This window comes from Erythrolamprus reginae, chromosome 1 (genome assembly GCF_031021105.1).
Source record: "Erythrolamprus reginae isolate rEryReg1 chromosome 1, rEryReg1.hap1, whole genome shotgun sequence".
NCBI classification, from domain to species: domain Eukaryota; kingdom Metazoa; phylum Chordata; class Lepidosauria; order Squamata; family Dipsadidae; genus Erythrolamprus; species Erythrolamprus reginae.
Window position 1 is genome coordinate 194131272 of NC_091950.1, and position 25683 is coordinate 194156954.

Sequence of the window (25683 nt, forward strand, 5' to 3'; positions counted from 1 at the left end):
GAACCAGCTTAGACATTTACAGGAGTTGGAATAAAAAAATATTACCAGTCATAAGACAAAAACATACAAAAACATATATTCCTGCATTATATAATATTGCTCATATGCAAGTAGGGACAAATAAAATTATTGAAACATTAATCTCTTCTGACCTTCCCCTTTTTATTTACATATTTTAAATAATAAATAAGTTATACAGAATTACTGTATACAGAGCAACCAGATAGATAAATAGATAGATAGATAGATAGATAGATAGATAGATAGATAGATAGATAGATAGCTGGCTGGCTGGCTGGCTAGATGAGGTTGTTCTGTATACAGTAATTCTGTATATTAAAGCCTCCTGCAATACATTCCTTTATAGGGATGTCATCCTTGTGAATGAATAATACAAAAACAGACAAATTATCCATGCAACAGTAATTATTGCATGGGATAGAATCCATCTGCTAGTAAATGAACTGCAGAGATATATAACTAAGATACAAAAACAGAAATCTAATCACCTTAGTTCTAAGCACATATTCATACATACATAATTGACATATTTAAATGCTTGTGCTAATACAATAAAATATATGGTATGATATTAAAAAATAACAATGTTAAAGAAATACTAAAGATCTAAATTGTTATTATGCATGGAGTTACAACTAAAATAATCTATTTCTGAAAAAGTAACACCTGACCATTTGAATATACTGTATTCTTTTAAGGCAGCATTAAAATGTCAAATGTTTTAGAGAAGCTAGACTTTTCTAGAATTTTTTTCTTAAAATTTAATCCAAATATTTTTCATGTCCAAAAGATGGCTTCTTAAAAGTCAATTCTCTATCACTGAAATTTTGAAAAAAAACCCTCTGCGAAATAACTCCTGAGCAAGTTGGCCATCTTGGCATCAATACGAAATACAGTATATCCACATCCCTCATAGGTTTTATTCCTGAGATTAGCAATTTGATGTTATACATTTAAGAACATTTTGGAGACAAATGCAGGGTATCATACTGATATAATTTTATAACATACATTTTAATAAAACTCATTTTCAAGAATAAACTTTTCCAGTCTTGAGATTTCCAGATAAAACAAATAGGTACATACTGTATATATATAAATGAAGGTAAAGCAAAAGCCTTCCAGTACTACCTTAATTTTTCACCAAGTAATTAATTTGATTTTTAAAATTATTGACTGTTCTCAGCTTGCCCAGCTTCATGGCAACACTTAAGATTATTTTAACTGATCATGAAAAGCTCAGCAAGGCCCATTTGGTATTTGAATAGGAAACCAACAAGAAATACGTGGGCTATAGGTTGAACCAGAAATAAAAATAATATTTTTGAAAGAAAGTGATGGCAAACCACCTGTGTAATGATTCCAAACTATGTCTATGAAATCACCAGAACTCAGGTCTGTCTCAAATCGAACTTTTTTTCATGCTTGAAGTAGATTTAACTGTTATTAAAATGCAACCCTGAACATATTCTCAGTTATCAACATTATTTTGGCCATTGCTTTCTATAAACCCTATTATACATTTGTGAACAGTAAGTGCATGTATTTAATGTCACATCAAATCATTTGTGCATATATTACGGTATCTGCCTCTTTCCTTTTGAGAAATCTTAGGAGAAATCTAATAGTACTACAAACAGTAATGGTGAAGAATTCAAGTTTTTTTAATGGTTCATTTCAACTAAAATGTGAAACGGTTTTATTTATACTGTTGTAAATTTGTCTGCAAGAATGTACAATTTGTTTGCAAGATTTGGTTAGAATTAATATAAATACTTCAACTGTAGATCAGGAAAACCAAAACTATAATCCTAACACCATATCCTCTCCCCTCTGAAACGTTTATCAATTGAACAAGATAAACGTTCCTGTTTGAATTTCACTTATCATATATGCAACTGTGCATAAACAAACGGAGAAACCCAATCCACCGCCCTATGCCTCTGAGGAACAGATTTCTGGTATAGTCTTAGCCGTTATTCCCAAGAGATTTTGCTTTTCTAGGGAAGTGGGAAGAGCGCCTTTCTTTCTGCTAGGGACAACAATGTCGCCTCCTCCGCCTGTTCTTGAGAGCGCAGCCGAGAACAAATGGCGCCCTTTCCCGGGCAGCCCAGCAACAATAGAAACCAGCGAAAGGGTCAGCCGAGGACTGCCGCTTGGCAGAAAACTAACATTTATTTATCTACCCCACGAAACTCCAATTGAAGCTGATTTATCAGCTGAAGAGGTTGAGCAAGGCTCTACTGTTATTTCCTCTTGAGGGGCTCTTCTGTGGAAAGATGGTGGGGGGAAACCGGGAGAATGGGTTATCTATCAAAGCGATCTGATCCGAATTATTTCGAATTCGGTGGGAGAGGAAGAGATCGACCGATTTGCACGGTTAACGGCTTCTGGGAAATTCCCGCGGGTGTGTGTTGGGGGAGGGGGAGCAACACGCCCCATCGAAGCGCCTTTCACCCTGCTTAAGACAAACACAACTCGGCTCCATACAGCAGAGCCCAAGATGGAGACTGTGAGCGAGCAAAATGAAAGGGCAATTTTTTGCCTCAGAAAGGATGCCATCCCTTCTGCCAGGATTTTCTTTCTAGGACGGCGAAAGCATAATCCAAAAAGGACAAATGCACAAACGGGCAAAAGAACAACCAAGATGCGTTTAAGACAAAGCAGAGGGGTTCCCAATCATGCATTCCCTCCCCTTGGCGTCCTTTTTCAACCCGACGCTCTCCGGATGCGTTAATTCCGAAGAATCCTCGAAGGCGGGGAGATCACATGGGGTTTCTACTGCAAATATACCATGAAAACGCACCAGTTGGGAAAAAGCTACCCAATGTTGATACACGCTTTCTCGATAAGCGGGAAAGCACAGCTTCCTAAAGGGAAGCGCAGGTTAGCCGGTTATAGAGGAGAAAGAGACCCGGCCACGCCGTTCTGCCCCCTCTCGTGCCCAGCATTCTCCACGAGGCTGGGAGCAAGAGCGCTCGCGCGCTCACACACATTACACGCGTCCTCCAAACGGCTGATCTCAGGTTGGCGGCTCGGGCGGTTCTTCGCCTCGATGGTTTAAAGGCGGCGCAACGAGGTGACGGACAGCCGCGCGCACCAACCGCGTGGTCTGGAATTTTCCTCTCAGGTTTCTACCGTTGCTCTCCTTCGTAGCCGTCCCCTCCTCTTTTTTCCCAAGTACGTAGTTATTGACACAAACACCTCAATCTTCCTTTTCCCTCTCCCGCCGTCACACCTTGTGAAATACCGTACTGTATATAATAGCTCGTATCAAACTATAAATTTGAAACAATTCCTCCTCCCCCTCCTCTTCCTTGCTGCCGAGCCCGCCTTCCTCTCTTACGTGGCCTAATTTCCTCTGACCCGCCCCTCCCACCCTCTTCCTCTCGACTCCATATTGAGGCTGAAGGAGGCAAAAATCCAGTCACAAAATGGAGGTAACGGTGCTCGGCGTCGCGCGGGAGCAGCGGCGGGCGATGGGCTCTGGCAGCAGCGGCTCCCGGAGATGGCTAGGCGCGGCAGACGAAGCAACGGGCAGGGAAGCCAGGCGGGAGGGGGATGGGCTCTTTGACTGGCTCTCGAGCTGGCCCGGTTCTTTGCTTCCCCCCCACACCCTAGCTTAGGCACACGACATCTTCGAAATGGCGCAACGGGGTGGGGGTGGGGAAATGAAGGAGGAGTAAGGCTTGGAGCGGGAAAGGCGGCTGCTTCGGCCGCCATTGTGGTACCCGCGCGGTGGAGGGAGGCTGAACTCCAGACAGAACGGCAGCAAGAGAGCGGGGTAGTAATCGTCAGTGTGGCCCGTTAGGTAAATCCTAGGCAGCCGGCCCTGTGTTTCCTTGGAAGGGACGAGGTTTACGGAAGATACAGCGCGTGCATTAAAGGCACGCGCGCACGCCGATCCCGCCGCCGAATCGTAATTGCGCAGGGTTTGATTTAAAGTTTAAACCCTTAGGAAAACGCCCCCCCCAACGGTGTGTGTGTGGTGTTTTGCAATCCCTGAGCAAATGCCATTGAGTAGGATCCCCAAATACAGTATAAGTTGTTGAACGCTGCTTCTGTGAACCTGGTAGTTGACAAATAGTACTAAATATTGCACAATTAAGGTTTCTTGTCTGTGACGTCTCCCCACCCCCACTGGAGTGATATTGTTCGCGCTTCGCCAGCTCACCGCAAAAAAAAAGCATAAGAACTACGGTTAATTTTCTGTTTAAGCGATCCTCTGTTAGGATTGGTTGGTGCTGGATCACGTAATGTTTCTGTTTTAAATCAGTATCTTTTTTCTTCTTGAAGCTATGAGTATGAATTTTGCTGGTTCAGATAACCACCATATTTTCTATCTCAGGTTTAATGAATCTTTAGATTCGTGAATGACTAGTATCCAAACCTAAGTTCTGTAATTACATTAAAGTGAATAAGCCCTTTGACTGCTCTTCACACTTGTAAGTACCACAAGGATTAGTGTACTGTAATTAAATCCTCTTTTTGAATTCAGATCTGGCATAAAAGTCGGTAAACTGTACATAATAAGATTGCACAGTGTGGAATAGATTAACTTTCTGTACCCTTTATTTCAGAATTGCTTAATTTACTCTCAAAAGAGAGCCATAATTTTAAAAGGTGGGTTTTTTGCCACATAAATTGACAAACTATTCAATTTTTAGGAAATCATTAATCCATGCACATCTAAGTTGCAGAAGGAACAGACAGCTATGATTTTATGTCACCAACTTATTTGGTAAAATGTGCCACTCAGTTGAGTTCCAAGTAGCTGAAGTATATATCCAACCTAAAACCATTCTGGGGACTGGGTTTCATAATTTGGGTGGGGGGGGGGGGAGGATGTAGAAATTAAGTTTTAATTGTCACATAATTCAACTAGTCTTGTCCAACAGGAATTCAAGGTCATAAGATGACTTTAATATTATATTTAACACTAAAGACCATAACCTTGATCCCAAGGTTCTAGCTGCTGCTTTCTTGCTGAAATCAGCTCTGGGATTGCTGGGGCTTGCTATTGTGTATGGTTTCCTGGCTTGCATTCTCTATCTTTGCTTTTCCAAATTGTAATTGGGAACATGTGTCAAAAGTTGATGCTTCTGTGTCACCTATAATTTTGAAAGAAAAAACAGAAAATGCCTTTCTTGTATTTCTTGTTTTCTTTTTCTGGCCTTGTAGAAGGGAGAATTTCCTATTTGTATTAGTAGAAAAGTTTTAAATTTCCATCTACCCATTTTTAAGTGGGAAGATATAAAGTTTTATATGCATATCAGAAAGTTTTATAACCCTATCCAGTTAATAGACATTCTCCAATGGACATCAAAAACATTCAAACTTGGTTAAAAGAATGATATGAGGTAGGACAGCCCTATGAAATACTAGGAAAAAGTGATCAAGCCTCTGAAGGCAGGGAGGTCCATAGGACAGAGATTGTAACGAAGAGGACTTGCCATCTTGACTCTCAATGGTGATGCAGTGGTTAGAAGGCAGTATTGTAGGCTAATTCTGCTGACTGCCAGCAATTCAAGTCTTAATAGGCTTAAGGTTGACTCAACCTTCCAAGGTTGATAAAATGAGAACCCAGATTGTTGGGGGGCATATGCTGACTCTATAAACCACTTTGAGAGGCTGCAAAGCACTGTGAAGTCGTATATACACTCCATCACTTCATATGAAAGCTTTTTTAAAAAAATATTCTTACCCAACAGTTAAGTTCACCTCTCTCAAGGCAGTACCTAATAACTTGGTGGAGTGGAAGTGCTGTTTTGAATTGTGAAACATATTTAATAATTTGTTAACTGCTTAATAACTTTGGCCATAGTGCAGTATTAGTGCCCAGTTAACAGCTGCTTTTGAATGGTGCATTCTTAATTAATATATATCTAGCAAGATCTTGAGTACTTATATGCACAAGCTTGATTTAAGATATTCTGAAGAAAAACTGAGAAGCCTGTTTTCCAAATGCTCAAGATGGTAGCTTTCAAAGCATTGCTATAGAAAAAGCCTTAAAGTATTAATAACCCCTCCCAGATCTAAAGATCTAGAATATCCAGGGAATAGTGTGTTTATAAACTGAGTTCATTGGAGATGGTCTTGATTCTCTCTCTCCTGCTGGGATTTGCTTTAGTCCCTATGATGAATGCAAATAAATATATCTATCTGGAAACAATTTTACTGCATAGTTTTGAATATAGTTTAATTGGCTAGCTGTTCATTTTGCTATCCTTATAGCATATAATGATGAACATGCTTTTTTTCCAATTGAAACTCTTGTGTTTTTATTTTAAAAAATAGATCACATGAGTTAATAATAGAAACCCATCCTTTTTTTACTTATCCTCTCATACAGTAACATTATTTAAGCTAAAGAGGCTCCAATACATTGTCCATTGGAAATTAGGGCCTCTTTATTTGGTATGAGAAGGAGAAAACTCACAGGAACTCCTACTACTTGTTACCTAGGTTAAAAGGAGCAACTGAGTCAGAACACACTCCCAAAATGGCGTGTAAAGAGGAGAGAGAGGCTGAAGATTACAAGAGAAGGGGAAGAAGATCCTCACAGGTGGAATGTTTTTATGATTTTAGCGTTTTTTATTTGAGTTAATAGTCAGTCTTTGCTTACTGCTGCTGCTTTGATTGGTTCATGTGGCTCAGATTTCACATTGCATTACTCTGTTCTGCTTTGCTTTTGAAAATACATTCTTTTCACAGTATAAAAGTTTATAGGAAGTGCACTATTATATGCATAAATCTATAAATTTGTTACTGTAAAGGGAATAATTTGAAAAACTAACATCTAAATAAATCTTAAAATAGTAGTTAAATTATTAAACTCCAAAAACAGGAAATTATTACTGGTTCTGTCTGCTTGAATGGGCATGACTAAAATCCATGTTGCATTGAGGAGGTAATTACAGCTAGTCCCCAACATACAACAGTTCATTTAGTGAACCTTCAAAGCCACTGAAAAAAGTAACGTATGTCTATTTTCATAGTCACTATTGTTGCAGAATCATCCTATAGTCTTGTAATCAAAATTCAGATGTTTGGCAAATTGACTTATAATTACAATGGTTGCAGTGGTCTGAAGTCTTCTGTTGCATCTGTATTGTTCCATAAAAACTAGACCATTGAGAATTGAAAATTTATATTCTTTTAAAAAAGAACATTGTATCTGTTACATATAGTAAAAAGCTGAATCCAGACTGAGTTGCATCATTCAAAACTAGGTCAAATACTGTTATGAATTGATAGATCAACTTACTTGATTAATAACTGAACCTTTGAGTTAAGTAATATTTACATATCAGCAATTAAGCTTTTTTGAGAACTATGGCCATCTATTGAAAATTAACTATAGAAATTGTAATTATTAACAGTATTTAATCAAATGACCTTCAATATGTTAGAAGTAATCAATATATGCTTTAAATAATAGAACTTTAAACTCCTATAATTTTAAATTTTAACAGCAGAACTCAGAACTCGACCTCTGCGAATCATGGCTTACCTGGACAATATTATAATATTGTCCAGCAGTCCCAGCAGAGCAAGGGAAGACCTGAGGGAGACCATCAGCACACTAGAGAATCATGGCTTCTCAGTCAACTACCAGAAAAGCCACTTGACCCCAACCAGACAATTGTCTCATTTAGGGACCAACATAAACACCACGATAGGCAGGGTCTACCTGTCTCCCAAGCGTCAGAACAAGATCAGAGATATGGTAGCAGAGTTACAAAGAAGGAAAATAGTTCCACTAGCCTTTCTGTCTCAACTGCTGGGATTATTCATCTCGTGCATAGACATTGTGCCTTGGACACGCCAGACCTCTACAGTGGTTTCTCCTCTTTCTTCTCCTATAATTGAAAATTCCTCCTTGTATTCATTACAATTTCTAACTTATAACATAGTTATAAGGAATGGCAAGAGCTTGCTTATGTCCACAGATGGCTTATATAACCTGCATAATTTTTTAAAAAGTAATTAGGGAAAATTAGAATGATACAGTGTTCTTGAAAAAAATGTAACAGTCCATATTACTTTTAGTTTATTTAGTGAAATCTTTATTTCCTCTGTAATGTTGAATGGAATAGAGATTATAGAAACATAGAAAACTGATGGCAGAAAAAGACCTAGTGGTCCATGGCCTTTTCCATCTAAGAGAGAGAGTGTTGGGGCTAGCAGTGGGTTATGAGAGGCTTTAGAATTAAGAGTTATGGAGACTTTACTGCTTTACAAAGGCAATATGTTCTTGTTCTTTTGTTAGGGGAAGCAGTGTTCCATTCATTATAAATACAACTATCCAAAGGGGAAGTGTAGGCTAACACTTTTGTCAGCATGGCCATTGATTACAATTTCCATTTGAAAACACCATAGGAGTTCAGAATAAACTTTTCAACTAGGTGGCCAATCACCATTTGATGTTTAGTTTCCATTATTCAAATACTAATCAAAAGGCCCTTAAAGTCAGCTGTTGCTATAAATTCAAATAGTTTTACAACCTCAAATGCAGGTGTGGTTCTCCCCCCCCCTTATTTGTGTGCCTTTATCATTATTAGAATATCCTACTTGATTAGCTGACAAAATGACTGTCAGTTAAATAACTTTCTCCTTCCTTTGCAATCTTGGTGTTTGAATTATTGACTTTTAAAATTGAGATTTTTTTTTAGGCACTCCATTTCCTGAATTTATCAGTTTGTAACTAGTGATATGTTTGGAAAGGAAATATAATGAACTCTGCACACATTCTCCTCAAGTTCTGTATTTCCATTCTGCCCACATGTGGCTGTTTTCAGAGAGAAAGATCCATAACTGTTCATCTGCTCTGAATTCTATTAGTCTAGAATTTGGAGCAGATCCAGAAGTTCTAGATAGAAGAAACAAGATTTTCAGATTGAGAGACTGGACTAGGAAATTAGTGAACAGCAGCAAGGAGAGAATAATTTCAACTCTTTACTGTTTTGTAGTGATATCCAGAAAGGAAGACCAGATTCTTTAAAACACTCAACCTAGAGTTTAAAGAAGTGTGGTCCCCATTCCTTTTGGCAGCCTGGCACTAGCAAGTTGCCCATATCTATAAGGATGTGCAGCTTCTATCTCTCAGACTGCAGCCTTGGATATATATTTTTTAAAAACTTGCCTTTATGGCTGACTGGTTGCCATCTATCCATCTTAATTAATAAAGAAGATCAAAGTCATTGATGGTGAACCTTTTGGGCTTGGCATGTCAAAAATTCAGAGAACATCTGACATGGTCTCCACTCACAAACAAAAGAAACAGTTCTCTCTTATCTAGGCTGCCCTGAAGGAGCACCTGGCAGCACTGAGAATCCCAGGTCTTCTCTTCAGTCCTTGCACCACAGCTGCCACTTTAATAAGCTGCCTTGCCCCATTCCCTAAGGATCACAAGCCTTGGAGAACTGTATGATTACCCCATGGCCCAGCACTCAACAGGAATTGCCATGCACCATTTACTTTCAGACAATCTTTCTCTGTTGACAAGCACTTGCAGCCTATCCAAGGCTGTTCCAGGTTGCGTAACACTCTTGATTTCTGAAGCAACTTTATAGAATGCTCTTCCACTGCCTCCAAAAAACGTTTGAAAGCACACTCTGTTTTTGTATGAATTTTAGAGGCTCTGGAGGCTGCACAAGAGAACACTTCATTCTCAGTGTCCTCTGTGGTCTCTGAAAATTATGTGACAATAGATTATGCTTTCAAGAATAGTTGTATTCATCTGTTAGTGAACATTAGTGTGTCACCCAAATCAATCTGGCCTGTTACTTTTGACATGTATGTCATAGATTCTCCATCTCTGATCTAAATACTTTAGTTTGTTTTTTTTCAGTCCAGGGCAGTGTGTCAAAAGTTGGCATCAGTCACTGGATTCTAGACTAAGCAAAGCATGTGGAGCACAAATAATTCACTCTGCGCATGTCTGGAAGCTCAAAATCAGATAGCAATTGTGAAATTTTCTTTGGAACTATTTTTCCTGGGTTTCTCTTTCATCTTGCTTTCTGTCCCATCAGTCTATCTGGCAGTTTCAATTTTGGTTTGTCATGTCATCAGCAGGCAGATTACTAAGTGACTTAAGAAGAAGCAGAAAGTGAATAGGTGGGTGCTGCAGAGAAGAAGTGAAGGGATGGCTGACACTTTTCCCTCTTTTTCCTCCTTTGCAGAGTAGGCAAATACCACTTCCTCCACAGCATGGCTTGGGGAAGCTGTCTTTGCTTTCCCCCCACAATACCACTTTGTTCAAGATTGGTTTCTGCAGTGGCACCAGCTACTTGATTTTGTGGGGGAGACAAAACACTTGCACTGTGCGGGACAAGTGAGCTCTGCAGAAGAGAAGAACGATTTTTGGGTGGGGTGGGGTGTTGGAATGTGTGTGACTCAAAAATCTGAGACAAATGCATACATTGGGACAGGAATAAAAGCTGAAATAGCATCTGAGGTGTGAGCCATCGTGGACCTTATGGAAGTACTCTGCAGGCCACAAATGTGAGATTCCTGGGTTATTATGGCTAGGACTCAATAGCTTTTAACTTTGTCAGAATATTTTTAACAAAATAATATGGACTTTGCAACAACAAAACCTGGAATCATGCTAAATTTTGTTTAAAAGATCAATAAATTTTTCTAGATATGGTTCTTTAATTATATATAATTAAATATAATGTAATAAAATTCTAACAGTAATAGCCCTTTGCACAGAAATATATTTTTTATAAATAAGGCTATTTCTACTTTTCATAAGTCATATAGATTTCAGTTGGACAAATCTTAGAGCAGTTATGAATAAAATTATAGCATCAGATTATAGCTCTTTGCCTACATGTTAGAAAGTAAGTACGTTTGTGTCATACTGAAGCATATAGCTATAGAGGTGGTAAGTTATTTAATAATTGCAAACTCTGTGGACAAACAGCTTAAGTGAATTTCTGAGCAGCAATATGAATCTAGTGCAAAAATTGAAACTTTTCTTCTTTCAGGGTCATGATCCTAAAGAACCAGAACAATTGAGAAAGCTGTTTATTGGTGGCTTGAGCTTTGAAACAACAGATGATAGCCTAAGAGACCACTTTGAAAAATGGGGCACACTTACAGATTGTGTGGTGAGAAATTATAACATTTGTATGTCTATGCATTTCAGATTAAATTATATTATCTTCTCAATAGGATTAGAGCATTAGATTTAAACAAAAATGTTTCAATCAACATTCTCTGAACTATATATCTCTTGAAGGTGATGAGAGACCCACAGACAAAACGCTCTCGAGGCTTTGGTTTTGTGACTTATTCTTGTGTGGAAGAAGTAGATGCTGCAATGTCAGCTCGACCACATAAAGTTGACGGCCGTGTGGTAGAGCCAAAGAGAGCTGTTTCTAGAGAAGTAAGTAATTTTTTTTAAATGTTACATTTTGATTACATAACTGCTTGCTTGCTTGTAAATGTATTTTTCAAATATTGAACTAATTTAAAAGTTTGAAATACTAAATTTAATTTAAATTTCATAGGATTCTGTGAAACCTGGTGCTCATTTAACAGTAAAGAAAATATTTGTTGGTGGAATTAAAGAAGACACAGAAGAATATAATTTAAGAGAGTATTTTGAAAAATATGGCAAAATTGAAACCATTGAAGTAATGGAAGACAGGCAGAGTGGAAAGAAAAGAGGTTTTGCCTTTGTGACATTTGATGATCATGATACAGTAGACAAAATCGTTGGTATGTAGTATTTTGTCTTTGTGATAACTTCTGTTAGATAAATAATGATTTATACCAGGGGTAGGCAAAGTTGGCTCTTCTATGACATGTGGACTTCAACTTCCAGAATTCCTGAGCTAGCATGAGTGGTTCAGGAATTCTGGGAGTTGAAGTCCACAAGTCATAGAAGAACCAACTTTGCCCATCCCTGATTTATACTATGTTTTAATAAATATCTTTTATCAAAGGAATAATATAATTCCATCCTTCCTCCATTATTCTAGTGCCGCCCATGGAATCCAGGAAGTGATCACCTTGGCGTCCTTAGCAACCTGCCGGTATACATGGTGCCAAAGCTCCACTCCCGGAATCCCATCGTTTTTTATTTTAACGGATTTTTTATTTTTATTTAAAAAATTATTTTACGTGAAAGGACCTCCCTTTGCTTGCGGCGCCGCTGCGGCGTCCTTTTTCATAAAAATAAACATCCGTTAAAAAAACAACGATGGGATTCCGGGGGCGGAGCTTTAGCGCCACGGACCGTTCGGGTTCAGCTGAACTTTGCATAAAGTTCATCCGAACACCGTTGGGTTCGCCCATCACTATTTATAGCCCCAATTTAATTTACTTTTTTCCTTCCTGTGTATTTACATCATTTTCTACAATTTCAAATACAGTATCTGATCATTGTTTATTCACAAGCACATGTTTGACTTTATCATTTCCATTACCTAGCTTTCTTGAATTTTTTCATTATGCTTAAATACCTGCCTGGTATTTAATGCTATATGCTTAAATAGCCAATATTTCTCATAAAGTATTTTCAATTTGCTTGTTTGCTGTTATCGATGCACGGAGGTCTAGTAGTCACCTTTGTAGCTAGATGAATTTCCCAAACAAATTGAACAGCCTAACTAATAACTTTAGCAAAATGTTGAAATCTTATTCCAAAGAAAATATATACTTCCAGCAGGAGAAATAATCAGAGGAATGGATTTGAGATATTTCAGCCAAATGATGATCATTGATTACATAAAGGCAGATTCAGGTCAAAGATCTAATTGCAGTTTCAATTTAATTTTTAAAAATATCTTTATTATATTAAATAATAATATACAAACTAACGTGAAAGAAAATAAAATGATAAAGTTTAAAAATAACAAAAAGAAAATATTGATGGACCAGAAAAACCAGTCTCTTCAGTATAATTTAATATAATCGGGTGATTACTGAGGAAAGCACCAAAAGAAACTGATAGCAAAATTATGTTTGACAAACCAGATATTCTCTAAGGCCAAAAACTCTCAGCTCTGTTGCAACAAGGTCTCAATCAAATAGCTTCCTACTTGTACAAGCAGAATTTTACCTGCATTTTACACTCAATTAAATTGGATTGATTAGAAACCATGAGCCTCTGGTACCTCATTGTTATAGTTTGCTTGCTTGCTACTTTCAATCATTTGACTCTAAGAAGCTCTTTTACTTTCCTTTAAAATTCTCTGGGTCCACATATTCTAGAAGAAAAAAGGAGGAAACAAGTTGATTGGAAAACAAATTTCTGCTTTTTTCTACTCAGGGTTGAAAGGCTAACCAAGCCAGAATAGAGGTCAAAACAATTTTAACTCAATTTAAAATTAGAGATAAAAGTATAAATAAATTACTGTATTTTTCGGAGTATAAGACACACTTTCTTCCCCCCTAAAAGTGGGTAGGAATATCTATATATCTTATACAGTGAATGTTGCTGAAACCTTGCACTCACCCGTCAGCAGTTTTTGGTCTCCATGAGTCATGTTTTCTGTCTCTGCATGCCCCATTTACGGCCCTTTTCAGGCTGCAGGGATCACTACAACTAATTGGAGCCTCCACCTGTCGCGTTTTTGGCCTCCACGCATTGCATTTTTGGCCAGTTCCAGGCAAGGGGGATCGGCGGGTGGCAATCCCCAATGTCTGGAATGGGCTGAAAATACAACATGTGGAGATGACAATCAGCAGTGTGCTGTGGCAATCCCTGAAGCCTAGAATAAGTCTAAAACACAGCATGCAGAGACCCAAAAAGGGATGCACAGCTAAAAACGCGATGTGCAGAGGCACCAATGGGCTGTGGCAATCCCCGCAGCCTGCAACAGCTGATTGACGATATTCCGGGTGGCTGATCCAAACACCAATCAACTGCTCATGCTGAATCAGGCTGCAATAACATGCTGAAGCTCACCGGGCTATTTGCTGCAAGGACGCTAGCCAAATGAAGACTAATGGATGCTGGTAGGAAGAGGCAGAATTTTTGTTTTCTTGTCTCCCTACCCATAAACTAATGTATGTCTTATAATCTGCAGAGTACTACACTCAAAAAAATACTGTACTTTGCAAGTGTTTTGTGGATGTCCTTGAAAATGAAGAGGCTTCATCATACTTTTAATTACATGTGTGTAACAGAATCAATATAAGCTCTTTATTTTATGTTCCTATTTTTGTTTTTTATTTTGGTATATTTTATATTTTACATAAACGATTATTGAGCACAATAAGAGTAGTAATTTGTTTCAAAATTTATTTTAGTTCAGAAATATCACACTATAAATGGACATAACTGTGAAGTGAAGAAAGCTCTCTCCAAGCAAGAAATGCAGACTGCAACTGCACAAAGAAGTGAGTCTTAGTAGGAGTCCAAATTACAGTAGTTATGTTACCTATCGAACATCATTAGACATGCACTGTGTTGTTTTATTTAAGGTCGTGGAAGTAGTTCAAGCAACTTCATGGGTCGTGGGAACTTTGGAGGCAGTGGCGGAAGTTACAACAGAGGTGGAAGTTTTGGTAGTAGAGGTACATGTTAATTCTTCCCAGTGTCCTTCCAAAATACTATTTTACACTATTGATTGTTAACTTGTTCATAACTTCATACTTTTTTTCTGATTTAGGAAGCTATGGTAGTGGAGGTGGCAGCAGCAGTAGAGGAAGCTTTGGCAGTGGCGATGGATATAATGGTTTTGGTGATGGTAAGCTTGGTAGTACAAATACAACTTATATAATACCTGAGCTACATTGTTTTCAGTAGCTTGACAAACCACATCTGGTTGCACTGGTGTCAAAAAGATTTCAGTTCAAAAGTGGGCTTGATGATCAAATTGGGAAGATTTTTAAGGGATAACTTTTTTATTTATAATTCCTTTATAAAACCACTCCTGACCCTGGCATGAAAAGGGGTAAGAAGTTATATTTATCATTAAAGAAAACAAAGGTATCATGATAGGACAGTTTTTACAACTACTGTATAAAATATCTTGGCATAGGAAACGTTATGTTGAAGTATACAAAAAAATCTGTGTACCTAAATAGTTAGATGATTTAAATCAGTCATTATTAGCTTAACCCATTAACTTCAATGGGGCACAGTGCCATTGCTTTCAAAGCAAGGCTAAAATATGACCTGATATCTTCCTATGGAATATTGGTTTTGCTCTTCAAACTAGGTACCTCTATTTGTGTGGAAACCAGTTCTGATCAGCCAAAGGCATTCGTGGTTAATAATCAGGAATGATGCTTACTGCAAACCAAAACATCTGAAATAAAGAGGCATTGGCCAAAGGTTGATTGATTTTATTTCCCAAGTTGTTATATCTTTTTATTTATAACAAAATGTTTTTTATTTGTTTAATTCAAGGTGGAAACTATGGTGGTAGCCCTGGATACGGTAGCCGAGGTGGTTATGGTGGTAGCCCAAGCTATGGAAATCCAGGTGGTGGATATGGCGGAGGAGGAGGTGGAGGCTATGATGGTTATAATGAAGGAGGAAGCTTTGGAGGTGAGACACCTTCAATTACATTAGAATTATAAATATTAATAAATTTAATGAATAAAATATTAGCATGATTGTTTAAAAAATTCAATATAATTATTTTTTTTACCTGTCACTTTAAAATATCAGATAAGTTTCATTAAATAAAATGTTATGCAGTGTAAACTTGCTCTCAAAGTACACTTCCAAAGTTTGAAATCACATTGATATTTTTTTTTAAGGATTCAGGGGCATGTGTCAATGCATACTGTCATTTATGTTGGATTGGAAGCTTAATTTTCAAGAGCTCCATAAAGGATAGAAGAAGAGTCACTATTAGGGACGGTCAGATAAGCACCAGGGCCAAAAATTAATTTGAGAAAACATTTCACACAAGCCCCTCCCTAGCTCAGATAAATTCAGACATGCAAAATGCTCTTGCTATACCTTTACAATAAAAATAGTACTGCCCTTCATGGCATTGGTCTACATGTAGGTCTAACAGTAGGTAAATATCACATTCTTTGTGAAACTTTGCCCAGCGATAATACTGAAGATTATTTACCACCGCTTACTTCTTTACAGCACTCTTTGCAGTTCTTTATAGTGTCATATTGCTTCCAACAAACTGGGTTCTCTTTTTACCAACCTTGGAAGGCTGAGTCAACCTTGAGCCTCATCAGGATTGAACTTCAATCTCTGGGCAGAGTTTGCCTGCTGTACTCCATTCTAACCACTGCACCATATATGAAATATTTGGGTTGATTGCTGACCCACAGTTTCAAGGATAAATATTCCGATCAATGTATATTTCTAGAAAGAGCACCCTGAATCTGTTGATTTGAAAGATGATGAACAAATGGGATTATCAAATATGTGCATCAGTATGAAAACTAAAACTTGGAACTAGTTTAAAAATTCCTTTACCCAGAAGAAAGATGGCTCTATATTTAAATAATATTGGGAGCTATAGGGCATCATAAAAAAATTATAGGACACTAGGGGCTTTTTGAAGTTCAGCCATCTGCCAGCCAATTTATGGAGGGGTTGGTATTTCACTTGGTTACAGATTGCTTTTTTCCCCCTTATTTAAAAAAAAAACATATTTTGGTACACTTAAAGCAGAAGGAGATGCATGACTTTTCTTCCTCCCAGTGTTCCTCAGGCTTGTTTCTCAGTTACCAGCTGTAATACCAAAGTTACCAGCTGGAATCATGTATTGTTTGTTTCTTACCAGTCGAGAAAGGAAGAACAGAAACAATGAGTTCATGACTTCCATTTTTGTAGCTAAAAACTGCATATGTTTTTGTTTTACAACTCAACATCGTTCATTGAAATTTCATTAAATTAAATAAATTATAAATAAATAAATAAATTGCGTATGTTGCATATTAAATCGTATGCAGTAGTGCTTCATTTCTTTTCTAAATTATTTCAAATTATATAACATTTGATGAGTGTAAAATTAAATTTCTGTTTTAGGCAACTATGGCGGCAGTGGGAGCTACAATGATTTTGGCAACTACAGTGGACAGCAGGCTTCAAGTTATGGACCTATGAAAGGAAGTGGCAGTTTCAGTGGCAGAAGTTCAGGCAGTCCCTATGCTGGTAAATGCAACATTAAAATATATGCAGCTGGCTAGTGTCTTTCCAGAAGAACTTAAATATAAACAGTGATGCTCCATTTGTAGGTAGCTATGGATCAGGTGGTGGTGGAGGAAGTGGTGGCTATGGTGGAAGAAGATTCTAAAAATTAGTGGGATAATGGTATGTATGCTACAAATAAGTGTTTTTAATTAAGCTTACAAAATTTCTTTGAGAGTAATCTTTTTTTTTTATCCTGTATTCAACAGGCTACAGTTCTTAGCAGGAGAAAGCGAGGAGTTGTCAGGAAAGCTGCAGGTTACTTTGAGACAGTCGTCCCAAATGAATTAGAGGAACTGTAAAATCTGCCACAGAAGGAGCGATGAACCATAGTCAGAAAAGTTACTGCAGCTTAAACAGGAGACCCTTCTTAAGGACTGTTAATAGCCACAGTTTGCAAAGAGTGCAGCTATTGATTTAATGCAATGTAGTGTTTAGATGTACATTCCTGACTTTTTTTAATTTGTTGTTGTAGCTTTGTCTTTTCTTCATAAAATCAGGTATATTGCCCTGTAAATTTGTGGTAGTGGTACCAGGAATTAAAAATAATTAAGGAACATTTAATTTTTTTTCAATACTTGTGTAGTTCAGTTTTTTTTCTTACCAAAACTTCTTTCAACAAAGAAATGTAGTTTTAGGGTATATTCTTGCTAGGAAAAAAAATCAGTGCATTTATAATCTGTATTAATTTAAAACAATAGAAATGCTGAACCGTTTTAAGTACTTTTAATTTTTTTCTGCATATGTAACCAAATGACATGAGTTGCACATGCATAGGGAGAGGAAAGATGTTTGCATTAAAGCTTGTTTAGCTGTATAATTAGGACTGAGTCATTTAAACCAATGATTGTGAATGATAAAAGCTTTACTTTCAAATGAGAATTCCAGATATTTCTGGGTTTTGCATATTATAATTTGCAGCATTTGTTTTTAGTTTAAACCTTCTAAGTAAATAAGCATTGACAAGATCTTTTAAAGTTTATTCAGTTTGCCTCCCACTTCACTGATATATAAAGGAGCTACAAGAGACATTGGCAGAACAGGTTTCTGCCTTTTATAATTGTTGAGACTCAAATTTCCCTCAAATTGCAAACAGATTAAATGCACACATATAATTAAATTAATACTTTGACTCTTAATAGTGTGGGTCTGTTACTTAGTTTACAATTCTACAATTTCATATGTATATATAGATATATATAGATACAGTATATATATCTTAAAAGTATAGGTTCATCTATAAAGGTGCCTAAGTTCTGTATATAATTCTGTACGCCCCTTTCTAATGCTAATTTGCAGCACAGAAGCAATCCCTCTGAGTTCGTTGGAATAAGTATAACTCTTCTGAGCATGAATGCATCAAGATGTTTCACACACTTTCTAATGCCCTGATAATAAAAAATTAAGGTCACAAAGGTAAAGAGAAAGAAATAGGAGCTAATTTGGTAGAACCTGTTGTTGCTAATGAGGGTCCTATGGCTACAGTTAAATAAATTGGAATGATTTGATAAAATTGGAATGATTTGATAAAAATTATTAAAGTCACAATCATGACTGAGTTGTTTACTCCTTCACTTACCTAGATTTATTTACAGCCATGTTCCCTAATAATTTGCTATCCTCCTTAATCTGATCAGACTTCTTTTTGAACTATTGCCAGAGCAGTGCTTTCTGTCAGTACATCCAGAAGAGTAGGGCACAGTGAGTAGAAGAAATTCAGACATTTTTCACCTCTTATTTCTGTAGGTCAATGAGTTTAAGATAAACTTCATTCCAGTGTAGGAACTAATTGAACAAATTGCTCAAGAACCAGACATGAAGTTGCCATTGGGTATAGAATGCTATGGTTAATGTTTACTTTAAAAATTAGTATACAGTGGTACCTCGGTACTCGAACGCTTCCTTTCTCGTACATTTCGGATAACGAACAAAATTTTCGGCAAAAATTTGCTTCGGTATCTGAACAAAAATTCAGATACCGAACAGCCAGAGAAAATTTTGTTCATTATCCGAAATGTAATCCCGGCAGCTTCAGGGGGCTGAGGAGCTCTCTAAGAGCTCCAAGCTGCAGGAAGAGTGGGGGCTGCTTAATCCCAGCAGCTTCAGGGGGCTCCTTTCCTCATTGCTGCCTCTTATTACCTGTAAGCAGCTTCAAAAACTTTCTCCTTCCCTGTGGCTGCAACAGCAGCGGCTTCCCTTCCAGTAGCAAGAGCGCCGGGAACGTCACGTGATGAAGGGAAGCCGCCGGAGCCATCTCAGCAGTTGCTGCCACTCCAGCAGCTTCCCTTCATTACGTGACTTCCCGGCGCTCTTGCTACTGGAAGGGAAGCCACCGCTGTTGCAGCCACAGGCAAGGAGAAAGTTTTTGAAGCTGCTTACAGGTAATAAAAGGAAGCAATGAGGAAAAGAGCCCCCCAAAACTGCCGGGATTGCAGCAGCCCCCACCTTTCCTGCAGCTTGGAGTAGCGAATTTATTTATCCCATTGGAAATAAAGAAAATAGATTTAATTGGTTCCCAGCGAGTTAACGGGCTGGGAACCAATTAAATCCATTTCCATTATTTCCTATGGGATAAATAAATTCGGTACTTGACCAAATCGGTTCTCGACCACACTTCTGGAACGAATTGTGGTCGAGTACCGAGGTACCACTGTATAAGGAAACATGGTGGCACAGTGGTTAGAATGCAGTATTGCAGGCTAACTGCCAACTGCCGGGTGTTCGATCCTGACTGGCTCTCCAAGGTCGGTAAAATGAGGACCCAGATTGTTGGGGGCAATATGCTGACATTTGTAAACTGCTCAAACAGTGTTGTAAAACAGCGGTCACCAACCTTTCCAGCTTGGCAGCCCAGCACAGGAAGGGGTTGTGTGAGTAGCAATCACATGCATGCACAATTCCATTTGTGCAAGCGGCTGGCACATGCACCCTCCACTCGGGGAATGGAGCTTCGTGCACAAGCAGTGGGTGCTTATGCACAAAGCTCCGCTCACTCAAGTAGCAGACATTTGTGCTCACTTGTGAAGCTCCACTTGCACAAGGAAGGTGCTTGCGCTTAAATGTTCACTTGCACGAGCAGAGGGCACTTGCACACAAAGATCCATTTTTGCAGATGAAAACAAACGCCCTCCTTGTGCATCCTTGCTCAAAGCGCACAAGTGGAGCTTTATGTGCGTGGCCTTGCCCATCTCCCATGGCCCAGTTTCAAACAGGCTGCTGCCCACTACTAAGGGTTGGGGACCTCTGCTATAAAACACTATGGTATGGTATATAAGTCTTAAGTGCTACTGCTATATGTAACCCAACTCGAGAGTATCAGTTTCCCAAAGATCTGTGGGAATGAGAAGTTTGTTTCTTGATATGTCTCTTATCTCCAAGAAAGTGTCTGCATACCAGTAGTCAAAGCTTGATGAAAGGGACTCAACTGTTACTGTAGTATTCTCATGTACAGTACTTATTTTTTAAATTTATATGACATCCATCTCCCCAGTAGGGTCCCTGGGGGAGGGGGGCCTTACATTAGTACACACGTGCATTTCCTGTAAAGATAGATCAGATATAACTCATCCCTTCTAAGTCTGTCACTGAATTCAGCAGCATAACTGGAGTAATTGGTTAAGATATTTAATCTGTATTTAATGGAGATGGAATGACTCTGGATGTTATATAAAGAAAATACCAGTGTATTAATCTTTTGTGAAAAAAATGTGAAACCTCTAAATCAGTGACTTAGACCTAGATTTCTCTGAATTCTGACAAGTAAAAGGAGTGGACAGTGAATAAACCAGCATTAAAGATGTCTTAGTCGAAATGAGGATCAAACGAGATTCAGACAGGACTGCAGCGCCCAAGTCAGCAAATTAAAGGAGGACAAGGCAGCAACAGCTTCAACTTCCAGACAAGAGAAGGCATAAATTTACTATGCTGATAGTGAGCAGCTTCCCCAAAATAGTTAAATCTGCCTGTCAGTGATGAAATAACGAAGAAAGTCTAGGAAGAGTTCTTCACCAATTGGAAGCTCCCCAGGTCATAGCTATTTGAGTTGGCCTAGTCATAGGTCTAGCATTGAGGACCTGAAAGGGGAGTAAGACTAGGTAAGGTTTGTCTCTAACACTTTTCATGAATTAAAAAATCCTCTCTGAACATGGTAAGAAAGATCTGTTTGACTTGCAGATTGTTGAAGAAACCTCTGTGACCAGAGGTGGATATCTTATTGGAAAGCTTTTGCTTGGTAAGAATGTACAATGATGTTTCTTTTATTGTATTCTGAGCTCTGAAAATTTGCATTTTGGAGAGAACAAATTGGGTAAATGTGAAATATATTGAATATTTATTGTATTCAAATCAATGTGGATGGGCATATTAAATCTAATTGGTATTTAGGTCTAAACTTCTACCATTCACAGTACTTCAGACAGCTGTTATAGAGGTGGGTGGATGAACAATTAAATCTTGCTGGGCATGAGGCTTAATTTAGGATTTTGAAGTTCTGGAGACCATATCTATGTGATGGGAGTGGAATGGAATGCGGGGAGTCAAATATCCACCAATTAAAGCAGTTACATTTGTAAAAAAAAAAATCCTTTGTCTTCAGCTAAATTTATGACTTGTAATTGACTCAAAAATTATAGTGGTCTCCAGTAGATTCATCATTTATATTGTTTCCCTGATGAAATAAAATACCTTTGCTTTAGCATAGGAAAAACAATACTCTTTGAAACAAGCTTTATTAACCTGCTTATCTAAAACAAAACGTTAACTGTAGTAGAATACAGTATAGAAAGCAATGGGACAAATTATTTAGTTTTACTTTTGGGAACTCTTAACAGTGGTTGTTTGCTTTTTGCTGTTTGCATGCTCCTGGCATGTAGCTTCTTAATGCCATTACCAAAATTTGTCAGGAATCATTGTATTGATGGATAATTTCCCAGTGATTTGAGTAAGAAAGGTATATTGATGCATCACAGGTTGTTGAACATATCTAATTACGTACATAAGGCAAATAAAGAAAAAAAAAACCCATAGCCTTTCATACAATCTGAAAATCATGATTTTATTGTGTGACTTTTCAGTTAGAAAAGTAGCCAATAATAAAGTTAGCATTGCTGGATTCTTATTGGTAATGTTTCTAATTGCCAAATTGCAGGCAAGAAAATCAATAACATTCTCACCTGGAATACTTGATGTGCCCTCTAAATTAATTTTCAGGTAACAAATCTTTAAAATGAGTTTCTGGGGGTTTTAAAGGATTTTTTAAAAACTCATTCTGTAAACCTTAATTGTGTAATACTGAAATTCATTTGCTTTATCCTGTTCTGCATGTAAAATAGTGGGATTGTGATTTCAGATTGTCTGCATTTTTTGGCTTGTCAGCATCTCAATTTAATTCACAAGTTATGAATTTATGAGCAGTTTATAATTTCTGTACCTATCTACAGTAGCATCAAGTGTACACATTGTTATGCTATAGTAAATAGGAACTGTGGCTAATTGCAACTGAATATTAGAGAATATTTATGGATTGTGTCTTGCTATTCTAGGACTATGAGTGGCAGAGCACCTATGCTCCCTTTTTGTCTTATGAAAACAGGGTTGAGGCTAAAATGGGTACAGTAATCTCAGCAATCCCCAGCAAGATGGAAATGGGGTGAGTGCATGTGTTTCTCTGTGCCTCACATTTTACTAAGAGTATCAATCATGTATGCGCTCAGCTAAGTATTTTCCCAAACAAGGCAGAGATCAACCAACCGTGTTTGGTGATTTGCTTTAGATACATTATGGTACTAGAACAGTGCCAGCATTAGAGATCTTGTGGTCACTCAGTCAACTATTAGCAAAGTTAAGATATTCATTAGGTTACCATTCTTAATGTGCTAAATTGTTTGCTTTTATCTTCTGCTCTGCAGGATGACTAATCCTGAAGAAACAATCGTCTGTTTCCATAAATTGAAATTTTTGATTCTTCAATGGAACATGCACACAACTGATAGCTATGAGAGCAAAAAAATGAAGCATGTAATAATCAAATGCTTATAATAAAACACAGTTAATCATGATAGTTGAAGAGTCTCAATTCTAGTGCTTGGACCATCATTTATTTCTGCATTAAGCAGACAAGTTGCATGATTTCTTCTAAATTAGTATGACACAAACTTGAAATATTTGAAGCCACTTAGAGACATTGGATTCACATTGCTCATTTAGTTCCCCATGAAACAACAGGTTCTGTGCAAATGTTTGGCTCTAGCCTAGGTGATATTTCTCAGCTTAAGGACACATCCTGCTAGAACAAAATGTCAGGATATGCTTACATGATCAAGTACACTCTCACAAATAATTTCAGGCTGATTAGTAATTTGTGTTGATAAGTCAGCGTCCCATGAATGAGCTGAGAATGAAAAATACTAAGATTTGTATCATTACTATTTTCCAATATTCCTGTTATTTCTGAAGCATAACCAATGCCGGCTGGTGGGGCTGTTGAGCGCTGCATTCTGCTCCGCCCTACGATATGAGTGAATGTGGATGCCTATTTTTAATAATCCTGGGGTTTGGGGTTTTCACATGTTTTATTGTGTAATTCTTGTTTTGTAAACCACCCTGAGTCTACAGAGAAGAGCGGCATAGAAATACAAACAAATAAGTATTTTTGCAATGGCATAATACTTGCAATTTCACTGTAAAACTAATAGGATGCTTTGTAGGCCAGGGAACAAAACAGTACCTTTCCTCCTCTAAGTCTAAAAAGAATTAAGAAATATAAAGATATAAAAAGCTGGAGACCCTGAGCCACATCAGTAACTTCCTATTAAACTACAGTGAAAACCCATGAAGATTATAACCATTGCAGTGCTCTTTCAAGTAAGGTGAAACCTGTTTCTTCTACCACATAAAATAGTAGTATCTTGTTCAATAAACTACAAAAATGCTGGTAATTTTTCTTGATGGTAGAAATGTAAAGCAGTACTAGTTTTGAGATGTAAAAGAATAAACAAAAGTAAAAAATATTGGGAAAACAGGAACACGCATGAATGGATTAATTAGAACAGGTCTCCAACCTTAGCAACTTTAAGACTTGTGGACCTCAACTCCTGGAGTTCCTCAACCAGCAAAGCTCCGGGAGTTGAAGTCCACAAGTCTTAGTTCCCAAGGTTGAAGACCCCTGGATTAGAAGATATTGTATAAACAAATAGAGTGGGGCCTTCCATGCTCTGGATCTCATTCTAAAGCTCTGTTCTGTTCCAGTTCACTTGCAGAAACCACTAGCGCCTAAATCAACATTAAACTTTGCTATGGAATAACTTCCATCTTGATGCCACCTCCAATGCTAAAATCAGTAACATGGTCTCTCCCAGTATTGATTGGAGATGAAATCCCAGTTAAAATCTTTCAAGCCCAAAGCCTGTTGGATGACCAATGATAACTATCTCCTTTACACTGGACTGAATTCCATTACAGAAAACAATGGGGTGAAAAATATTTTCAGTAAATCTGGCAAGGGGATTTGAAATGGTTGTTTTTTTAACCTGATGCAATTCTAAATAAGAGTCTTGAAATCAGAGTTTTGGCTACAATCCCAGATGTTGATTATTTCCTTTAAACCCTTTGTGTATCTACAGCACCTGCTCAGCTGGAAGGGGGTGTTTCAAGTTTCCACACAACATGATGTACATGGGTTGCTACTAGAAGACCTGAAAGACTGGGCTAGGGACAGATTGTCATGGAAATATATGTGGGCAATGAATCAACACCAACTTGATGGTGCATACTCATTTAAGATACTTCTATGTTGATCCTTTGGGGATAAAGTGTTCTATCTCAAACTAAGTACTGTCAAGCGCTTTTTTAAACAGACAACGGATCATTTCTTTTAAAAAGCCCTACCTCCTACTACAGACCTGGGCAAAGTGCGGCCCAGGGGCTGGATGCGGCCCGCCAACTGTCTGACCGGCCCGTGGAGGTTGGAAGGAAGGAAGGAGAAATGGAGGGAGGGAGGAGAAATTCTCTTTCCATGCCCTTTTACAATAAATGCTCATTTTTTAATTGTTCATTGGTTTCATTGATTTTTCCAAGAAATTTAAAGCAACTCCACTCCCACCCCACCTCTCGGGGAAAAAGGGAGGAGGAGGAAGAAGAGGAATCCAAAGCTACTTTCAGGCAAAGCCTCCACTGTTTTCTCAACTGACAATGTAGGTCAGTTGAAGAGAGGCACCTGAAAGGAATATTTTGAAAGAGAAGTAAAGAACTGCCCAAAAGCAGAATTAAAAGGCAGAGAAAATCAGAGAGACAAGCTTCTCTCCATCTGGAGAAGGAAGGAAGGAGAAATGGAGGAAGGAAGGAAGGGGTGGGCAATTTATAATTATAATATATAATTATATATATATATATTATATAATATAATTATAATTAACTCAGTTCTACCCAATAATATACAATATTGGGTAGAACTGAGTTAATTATATTAATCCGGCCCTCTAAAACCCCAATTTCTCATGCGGCCCCATGGCAAAATTAATTGCCCACCCCTG

General features: G+C 37.8%; 1 protein-coding gene across 19 annotated transcripts; it reads left to right on the plus strand.

Moving 5' to 3' along the window:
* Positions 1-3329: 3329 nt before the first annotated feature.
* HNRNPA3 (heterogeneous nuclear ribonucleoprotein A3) lies at positions 3330-25203 on the plus strand. Of its 19 annotated transcripts, none has more exons than XR_011557290.1 (16): positions 3376-3461; positions 4370-4466; positions 6487-6586; positions 11019-11141; positions 11273-11419; positions 11544-11754; positions 14293-14382; positions 14467-14559; positions 14655-14732; positions 15398-15538; positions 16994-17119; positions 17203-17278; positions 21329-21386; positions 22302-22363; positions 22696-22802; positions 24775-25203. XR_011557290.1 is itself a non-coding variant. In XM_070731821.1 (13 exons), the coding sequence occupies exons 3-12, from the start codon at positions 6524-6526 to the stop codon at positions 17259-17261; spliced, it is 1131 nt and encodes a 376-aa protein (XP_070587922.1). In that variant the 5' UTR covers positions 3330-3461; positions 4370-4466; positions 6487-6523; the 3' UTR covers positions 17262-17278; positions 17365-18709. The 19 variants fall into 19 exon arrangements, 10 of the variants coding, with proteins under 10 accessions (XP_070587922.1, XP_070587926.1, XP_070587927.1 ...); XR_011557291.1 differs by lacking the exon at positions 24775-25203 and adding an exon at positions 23062-23211; XR_011557293.1 differs by lacking the exon at positions 22696-22802 and having other exon boundaries at positions 24775-24903.
* The last annotated feature ends 480 nt before the right edge of the window (positions 25204-25683 follow it).